At 43.5% G+C, this 9,596-nt stretch overlaps 1 protein-coding gene across 2 annotated transcripts; it reads right to left on the bottom strand.

Annotated features, from left to right (window-relative positions):
* Nucleotides 1-2,437: 2,437 nt before the first annotated feature.
* On the bottom strand, nt 2,438-5,877 carry ACR8 (ACT domain repeat 8). 2 transcript variants are annotated; one of them, XM_010279091.3, is made up of 7 exons: nt 5,394-5,877; nt 4,701-4,746; nt 4,433-4,547; nt 4,199-4,266; nt 3,508-4,074; nt 3,311-3,415; nt 2,438-3,212 (listed from the first exon to the last, which is right to left on the bottom strand). In XM_010279091.3, exons 1-7 carry the CDS (start codon nt 5,453-5,455, stop codon nt 2,838-2,840), a joined length of 1,338 nt encoding a protein of 445 aa, XP_010277393.1. In that variant the 5' UTR covers nt 5,456-5,877; the 3' UTR covers nt 2,438-2,837. The 2 variants fall into 2 exon arrangements, with proteins under 2 accessions (XP_010277393.1, XP_010277394.1); XM_010279092.3 differs by lacking the exon at nt 4,701-4,746 and having other exon boundaries at nt 5,394-5,723.
* Nucleotides 5,878-9,596: the final 3,719 nt, after the last annotated feature.

Raw genomic sequence — 9,596 nt, forward strand, 5'->3', positions numbered from 1 at the left:
GGTGCAGTGTACACGTGATCCCGTACTAGACATGGGCTTCCATTTCCAAGTTCCATCTCAATTGTGCCCGCACAGGCTAATTAAGACCATTAGATTGGGATCCAACGGGTTCAGCGGCAAGTTAAATGATTCTGTTTCATTCGGTTTGGTAGTTAATTGATAAAGCGAGACAAGGTAGTCGGTGGGGGTGACGACGTGACGTGGTGTGTCGGAAAGTGCCAACTCAGCTACCCGGCTTTTACCGGGGCACGGTGGGCAAAGAATCAGTGAGAGTCATGAGTCTCCACGTAAAGGAGTACAGCAGTCTCCCTCCCACGAGACGAGACTCCAGCCTCCAGGCAGGCAGACCGCCTCACTCCTCAGCCAACAGAGGCAGAAGTAGAGAGAAGAGGAAGCAGCCCCAGATATCCCGATTCACACGCATACAACCAAAACTAAAAGTCTAAAACAAAAGAATATAACAACTGAGCTGGACCAGCTGGTGCCTTGTAGTACGGAGTACGGACGGACCAATACTCATTATTCAACCATGGCCCGGGGCCCACTCTTTCTCCTTGGAGTTGTATATGACGAAATGTTGGTAAAAGACAAAGGTATCCTCTTGCTCTTGTTTTCATTTCTACTATTTTCAAAACCGATCCGACAGTTGGGATAATAACACATTACCAAATGGGCAGTGTTGATCCGTCGGATCATTTCTCCGGGTCTCGAGTCTAGAATCTTGACGGTGGAATCAGGGCAACGGACTCACAACCTTGGAATTTGGATTTCCTCCTAACAAAGTGCGTTACAGTGTTCACACCCATCTCACAGCACGGTGCAATCAGAGTGGAGACCGGATCTCCTCACACAGGGCGCCTTATATGTACATCTTACAATGCATTAAGGGTAGGGATCTATTAAAATAATGCTTCCCAACACGCCATTAGTTTTGGCCATCTGACAACATCTCCCTTATTATTCATAGGAAGAATAAATCTAAACTGCATTGGGAATATCTCTACATGAATGATAACATGCAAATATCATAGATATTTCCCATGCATGCTAAAAAATGAGTTCACATTATCAAAGCCCAACAACACATTCCAGTTGTGGATGTTCCCAATGCATGTTAAGATGTGCATGTAGGGCACCAATGTGAATTCATTAGGCCCCATTTGGTTTGTGGGAATAGGGATCTGGAATCAAAGTTGAGAGGGCTATTCCAATTCTTCCAACTGTTTGGTTGGATTGAATTAAAATCTCATTTATATTCCTGTTGGAATGGCCATTCCCTGTCTCTCCCTTGGAAATAAAATCTCATTCCTATTAATTTCAATTCCCTTTCCCATTCTTATTTAAACAACACAGACTATGAAAATAAACCATTCCAATTTTGATTCTAAACGCAAATCAAACGAACCCTAAACTATATTTTGATTGTAAAAGTACGGACGCTATGAGGTCATATGAGGTGCACACTGTAAGAAGTAAATCCGGAGTCCACCCTTTAATTTTCTTTCTTCCCCTTCCCAATAGAATGGGGGTGGGTGGGGACCATCAGTGAAGTGCACATAAATCGACATCACTACAAAAATGAATTGGGATCTGTTTTTCATAAAGCGCTCCTCTTACCGTCCTTACAATACATGGAGAGAACATCTCCTGTCTCTGGTAGCTGGGCAATGTTAGTTGGTCGTCCATAATGAACAGTGCTTCCGATGATAATTAAACCTCAACCTCCGATACACATTCGGATTTTCTATTCATTGAAACATGTATCACTGACAACTTCGGGACTGTGTGCTTACAACTTACAACTTCATATCATATACAAGGAACAGTTCTGCTTCTCATAGTATCATTTTTCAATTTTTGACTGTTAGGCCATCATCTCCACATAACTGAAATGTGGTCGTAATTTCTTTTCTGCACAGCAGAGGAACAGTAGACCTAGAGGACCCAGAATAGCAAGGACCTAAGCTAGAAGTAGTGTCGGCTCATCTCTCAAGTCTCAACTCTTACGTGTAGCCGTGTAGGGACTGGGGACTGCCTCCGGCTTCTAACTTTTGGCGGATGTGAAGTTGGGTAAGGTTATCCAATTTGAGTTCCACACATTTTGCGCTTACACAGGAGTCAGGACTCGGGACACCCTCTTCAGTCTTTATGATGGTGGCCGGTGCTACATCTAGAGTTCTTTCAACTTTCAACCACCATTAATTGCAACTCCCATCCCATTATACTGTGTTTTACTTTTGGGCTTCGTCAGCTTGCAGTGAGACGAGGACATACATGTAGGTGTCATTCTCCCACTTGGTTCTTGCAGATTGGCCAGTTCCCATCCAAAATTCAAAGCCTCCATGGCCTAAATTTATGAGTGATCATGATCACATTCTCCAGTTAAAAGAAATTTATCACAGAAAGAGACTGAGATAAAAAGAGAGAGAACAAGATAGGACACAAATAAGGTCAAGCATTAGTAGTACTATCTAACAGAGTAGCAATCAAATTCGTTATGTACAAAATAGGTGGTGTATAAAATTCATCTTTTGAACTTTCATCCACTATACTCATCCCGTCATCCCTCCCACATTCCATCAACACCCTATAGGAATCAACCCTCCACCAAAAGTGGCCCACTCCGCTCCTCTCCTACCACCTGTTCGCCCCAATTACCCAATCAACCAAACCCAACAAGAACAGCTACTCCCACCATAAATATAATTTCTATTCTTTTTTTTCTCTCCTTTTTGTTTACGTTTTAAATATGTACAAAGACTGAAATCTGAAGAAAAGCATATACTACAGGTGGTGGCCGGAACCCTTTTCTTCTTCTTTTGCTAGGGGATGTCGTTTTAGGAATAAGATCTTATCAATCCCAAATTGTACAGATTCCTTCTCACTAGGCTTCCGAGTGACAACAGCACCGCCCCGCCAGTCCCGGCCACCGTCGTCGCCGTCGTCTCGTTCCTAGCTCCCTCCTTGTGGCAGACTGACGAGGATTCCTTCACTTTTAGATCGCTAAACCCAATTCTTTCTCGTACGGCCTCAATTATCTTTGGGTCAACAGGTTGACCGGCCGCGTCCGTCACATAAAACACATTTACCGCCATGTTTCTCGTGGTGGAGATCTCCGCCCTCGTCACGTTCAGCCCATTCTCTCGAAATGTTCGAGTTACATCTGATAACAGCCCCCACCTGTCCACTGTGCGCAATTCTAACCTTACACCCTGAAAGAAAAAGCTTTTAAGATTCAGTGAAAAAAAAAAAAAACTATGCCAAGAATTTACTACTACTAGCTATTTTGTGATGATAAATTTAACGATACCTCGGACGTCCTTCTCTCAATGGCAGCTTGGAGGCATTGAATCACGCGTTGCTTCTCAGCTTCTGAACTAATTGGGGATCCATCGTTGTGTCTTATGTAGAACTCCTGTAAAATAAACACCAAATGAGTTGAAGTTCATCCAGATACAACAAAAATTAGAAAGCCACAAGGTCTGATTTTATGAAGAAAATGAATACCTGATATGCTTGATTCCCGGTCGTGTCTAACGTTCCATGGAATACAACATACTCCATGTCCGTCAACGTGCAGACTATATCAAACAAAAGCTTGGACCGATCTTTACACTGGACGTTCACAACAGAGTAGCCCCTCTCCGCCCAATTCTGAACAGTGACGGACGGTGAGGGAGTGGCGGATTCCGTTCTCGACCTGCGCTCGTAGTCACGATCGGCAAACATCATCTGGTGTAGACGGCGTTCTGTGTGGGTGACGGCCATGGAGACTGCAGTCTTGGCACTTCGGATATCATTATCCCCTTTCAGGACATTCCTTAGACGCCCTTCGATTCTATTGATCTTCTGCGTGTCCTCAATTGGGAACCCAGAGTTACAGTCTTTGACATAGATTAAGGAGGCAATCCGACCATTGTGCGTCCACACCTTCGCGTCCACGACATTGCACTGTAGCTCGGCAAGCACGGCGAACACCTCCGAGAGGAGGCCAGGCCGGTCTGTACCCGTTAATTCTAAGGCCGTGAGATCTTTAAACCCGTTAGACGTCACAGAGTTACAGGTACCCAGAGACTGTAACAGACAACCAGGAACTAATGTCAGTTATGTTAAAAACATCGATTTAAACAGAAAAAACGGCAAAATTAAATAAAACCCACGAAGGGAAATTGAATGAACTAAGCAACTAATGGTTTACCTGTTCAATGTAGCTGATGACGCTTTCGTCCGTGAGTTTTTCGCCGTTTTGATCGGTCACGTGGAAAACTGTGGATGGAAGTTAATACGATGAGATTAAAGAACTTTCTTTAGGGGGAGAAAGGAAGGAGGAGTTTTTATTCAATTATGGAAAGCTGCATGTACGCTCTGTGCCCGGCTCATTTTAGAATGGGAACCAATGAACAGATAGAGGTTTGGTTGATTAATTGCTTACCGTCCATGAACCATCTTCCGTCAGAGGATATATATGCTTTCTTAATGCAGAGATTCAGATCTGTGAGAACTTGTACGGCCTCCAAAAGGATTCCATGTTTTCTCGCACTGTCAACCTGGTAAAAAAGAACAGATCAGGGGTTGGTTAAACTTCTAGGACTATTTTTTTGAAGCCCTTCCCATGAATTTCTTATGTTTTTGAATAGGGTTACTGTTAATCTGTTCATTTCTAATTTATGGAAAGGGTAGGATGGTTCCAAGAAGCTTACCTTGACTAGAGTCGCATTAGCACAAACGGCGTTGTCGATGACGACTCTGCAAGGAAGTCAAGAGGAAAAATTAGAGGAAGGACTTTTCTGAAATTTGAGGAGAAATCAATGGAGGAATACAAGGTTGTCGTTAATGGTCGAGTTGCAAAAAAACAGAACAGAAGTCTTTCAAAAGTAAGTAACAGCGGAGGGAGGGATATTTTCTGGACTGAACGGAAAAGACAGAAGGAAGGACTGAAACCAGTGTAAACAAATGAGAACTAAACTAGAAGTTGCTGACTTAGACGACGTAAGTTCAAGGAAACTTCATCATTTGCTGAGAAAAAGCAGAGATAAATACTAAGCAATTTTAGGCATTCAATTGATTGATAAATTGAAGGGGGACATCGAAACCCGCGTTAAATCTGAGACGCCTTGAAAATAATCAGAGAAGAGAAGTCGGAATCATTAGAAAAACCGAACAAACTTGAAAAACCATGTCGAAGGCGAACAACCTTCTGTTCTTCACCAGAATAAAGCTTTGAAAGAATCTAGACCCGTGAAATAAAATATGCTTCAAACTTGAAAAACCATCTCGAAGCGGAAAACAAACAAAGAAATCCAAGAAAAAACACAATGAAAAACGGGGTATTAACGGGGAAATCCCCTGAAGACTCCAAGAAGAAAACATTGCCATTCAGAAACCAGACTAACCTCGGAGTATTCATCCGTATGACAAGCTTCTCATATTCATCCAAACTCGAAGGCCACTCCATCCTTGCTTCTCAGTTCTCCCCAACTTTACCCGCACCCCTGAACCTTGTATGCTTCCTCCGTTCAAATACCAATAGAAACCTCTCAACAAACGACGACAGAAACGAAGAACTTCACCGTAGAAACACATAAAACTAAAATAGCAACACTGTAGAGACTCGTTCCATGGAAAACCAAAAGACACCAGATATCTCAAGCTCCCCTATTCCTCGTCTCAACTCTCTTCAACATGGAGGAAGAAATCAACATTTGTCAGGCAAAACCAGAGGTCTCGAAGATTTGAGGACTCTGTTCTCTTTCATCCAATTTCAAACCTGTGCAACAAACGCCTAGCGAAGCCCAGCTTTTGCCCCCACCGAAAAGGAAAAGAGTGGCTATTTTTCTCTCTCTTAAAGCATAGAAGCGCAAAGCACGCCTCACTCACGCTCTCTCTGTCTTCCCCTATTTATATATACTAGACGTTTTTTCCGTATGTATTTACTCTTTTATAAATACCACGTCCCTACGCAAAGCGGGCCGATCACATGCCGTCTGATTCTCTCTGCCCACTGCCCCCACCCCCTGCCCTAAATGACCGACCACAATGCTGAGAGCGCCTGAGTGCTGAGTGCTGACCTAACCTAACCCCTCTAAACGCCAGCTATATCCCAATCCCATCCCCAGGTCAACAAGACAGCAACCTTTTTGCGACACGTGTCTCTGGATCCCTTACTCGACGGTTCACCTCTACTACAACTCGGACGCCACCTTAAACTCGTCAGTTACTCCTTCCCTCCTTGCTTGCGTTCGACTCAATATCAATTGGCTACACAGAAGAAGAATGGACCGGGCTCGAGGGAGGGCCGAGGGCGCATATTTCTTGGGCCCGGTCCATCCACGTGTCACTAGTTAACGGGCCCACTCCGAGATGGCTTCGCCAATAAGCTGAGATCTGCCGACCGGAATTATGTTCTCCACGCCGTCCGTGTCGGCTTTTCTCTTGTCTGTCCTCGGACGATTTTCATTCCTTTTTTTTTTTTGAGTTTCCTATTTCCTATATCTGATCGCCACGCTCGTTATAACTAACTTTTCCCATCACTAACCCCATTTCGACAGCTGATCAACCTACCAATCAGAGGGCAGATTAGTCATCTTAATGGGAGAGAGAGAGAGAGAGAGAGAGAAGCGAGACGGTGGATCAAACTGTAGCATCATTCACCTGCTATCATCTTCTGTTTGGAAGGAATGCAAAAAATGCCGCTTGAGTGAAAGACAAGCGTAGTTAGTCCCAGGCTCACCACTCACCAGCGAACGTGGTACACATGCGAATCTGTACAGATCAGATGGAACGGGATCTGCTCCTCACACATGAGCGTGTGAGGTCGGTGTGAGACGCCCTGTGTAAAAAACAGATCCGGTCTCAGATCAGATGGCTATTAATAGGATCCGTGTGGGGCCTATCTCCCTCTGAAGAAGCCTCCCGTCCCGTCACACCACGACACGACTGACATGTCCTCCGCAGCAACCTGCACGGAGGATTTAATAGATGTGCTTTATGGTCTACTAAATCAGGGACCCTGAGAACAAAATTTTTTCTTTTTTAATTAATCATCATCTATTCATCATTCCGACGCCGTTCTGTTTCGAGGTATCCGAGAAACACCTTTTTAAGTTCAACGCAAGGGCAGTTTAGTCTTGTTAATAAAATATCCAAACAAAAAAAAGTTTATCTTGATATGACGTGTCATTTCCTCATTGGATGGGATATCCGGGAGGCGCGGAGTCACGCACTCCGATTTATTACGTTGCATTCAAGACATGGAACAAATTTCACGCTGGACACGTGTTGGAATTATGGCTTGTATTAAAGTGGTCGTGATTCAGTAATGGCTGATCAGCAGGGTTTTCCGGCCGTTGGATGAGGAAACGAATCCGACGGTCAAAGTTATGATTCAAATTTCGGTGTATCGTAGGGGCCTAGGAGGCTAGGCATCGGAACACGGAACTATTGACTCTTGTATCGTCGATGCTGAGGCTGAGGCCAGAAAGCACGTGCATGCTCCCGCCGCGATGTACGGCAGGAAAAGTAATGAAGGTGGGGGGGACACAGATTCCGCTAAACCGGTAGTAACTGCTCTAGTCTCCGCCTCTCCCGAACCGACGTGGTCGAGAAGACTCTGGCCGTTTTTCTTACGCCGCTTTGTCGCACGTCGTGCCACGAAATCGCGGGTCCGATCACCGATGTGCATTTTAGAACGAAATACAGCCGGCCGGCCGGCCGGTCGTCCCTTGCCATTTTCTTCAATCATAACTACCGTTGCGATATCAAAGAGTCGGTTAAAATGACAGTTTGGGCAGTTAAGCTGGCCCTGCCCGAGCAGTTTTTGGCGGGAAATATGCTAGCTTTCCCGCCAGATGGGGCGGTAGCCGGTAGATGCCAAGTGCCAATCATCCGGACAAGAAGGTTGTCTGTGTATGCTGCGGGAAAAAGCAAAAGTGGGGTCCATCCATGATCCGATGTAAGGGCGGGGTGTTGGGAAAGGAAGATTATTGGCTTTTGGTACTTGGTAGTGAGGAAGGGACCAGGGGAAACGTGGAAAGACGATGTGATACGTGGAGGACAGGTTGACGTGGACCCCCCCCCCCCACATCGCTTTTGAAAAAAGGCAAAAGAAATCTGAAGCGATTTGTAGCTTTTGCTTTTCATACCGTTGGAATACCGCCCACCTTATTGTGTTTTCCTTTTTGACTAAGTGGTTTATTGGCGCCAACATTCAAACTTGAACCTTAAGAATTGAATGTTTGTGACTTTGTGAGCCTTCACAGTTAACACCGCGCTACTTCACACCATACCAAATTCTTAAAAGCCACAAGCTTTGTTCTCCCTCTGTGTGTGCTTATAAAAGTGGACAGTGGTAACTGGTAATTGAATTCAAGGTTTTTAAAATCGGACCCAATCGGGAACCGTTCTGGGTCCGTTCCTGGGGGTTGAACAGTTTGACCGATAAAAATAAAAAATTAAAAAAAAAACAAAAAATGATCAAAAACCGTTGTCTAGATTGATGGTTCAACTGTCTAAGTCAGTGATTCGCTGACCAAATCAACAGTTATTGGCCAAAAGACGGTTTTTGAGTGAAACAAAACCTATCAGATGACCGATTCTCAATTTTTCTGGTCAAACCATCCGGTCCGATCCGATTTTGAAAACACATTGAATTTGACAAAAACACTAAAAAAACATGATACTAGAAAATTTTACAACCAATCAATTGGTGTCATAAAAAAATGACAAAATGATCTTAAGGGGTTTTTATGATTCAGTCTACCCTTAAGTGGAGCTGGGATTTCCTAGGGATGAACTGAATCCTGTCCGTGGATTGATGCCAAATTCACAGACAAGATATGGTTTATAGGGGGGTCTCTATTAATAGATTAGGAGGGGGCTGCAAAAAAAAATTCTGAGGGACAGTCCAAAAATCCCTTGATTTTAAGGTCACCACTCACCACCAATACGCTAATCACTAGAGTTTAGGACAAGTGACCCTATTCAATGGTTACTACTTTTTTACAGAGATGGTCTGATTCAAAGTTTTTGAAACAATTTTAATGTATGAATTTTGCCAATTCGAGTCACACGATATTTAAAAATTGTGTATTGCATATATCGATACAAATTAGAGGTCCCCAAGGCATAACAAGAATAGGGTTAAGAATTAAAGAAGAGCAAAACCAGCCAAAGGAGATTTTATTACAAATCTCACTTGATTTTTATATGATTCTGTTTTGAACGTGCGAATCACTCCTTGAGACTTTGTAATTGAGGACACAATTAAAAAAAAAAATTGCCAATTCAATGAGTTAGTTTATATATATATTTTTCAAGATTTTTCTAAATAATGCTAGCCCCACTAGAACAGTAGAACTTATTAAATAGGAATCCACCACCACCGACCACTAATTTGGAATTATACCATCAGTATACATTGGTCCACAGTCAATACTTTGTGGTTTATTGCTGAGGGGGCCCAGGTTTAAGACAGAGTATTAGAGAGTTAATTCTTTAAAATGTGTACCAGGATATGCTTAAGAAATGCAAGGACAAGCTGGAATGCTTAGAATGCATGAAGGAACACAAATGCCAACTAAACCCAAAAGCTCAAATGA

Source organism: Nelumbo nucifera, chromosome 1 (genome assembly GCF_055504915.1).
Source record: "Nelumbo nucifera cultivar China Antique chromosome 1, China Antique-T2T, whole genome shotgun sequence".
Lineage (NCBI taxonomy): Eukaryota > Viridiplantae > Streptophyta > Magnoliopsida > Proteales > Nelumbonaceae > Nelumbo > Nelumbo nucifera.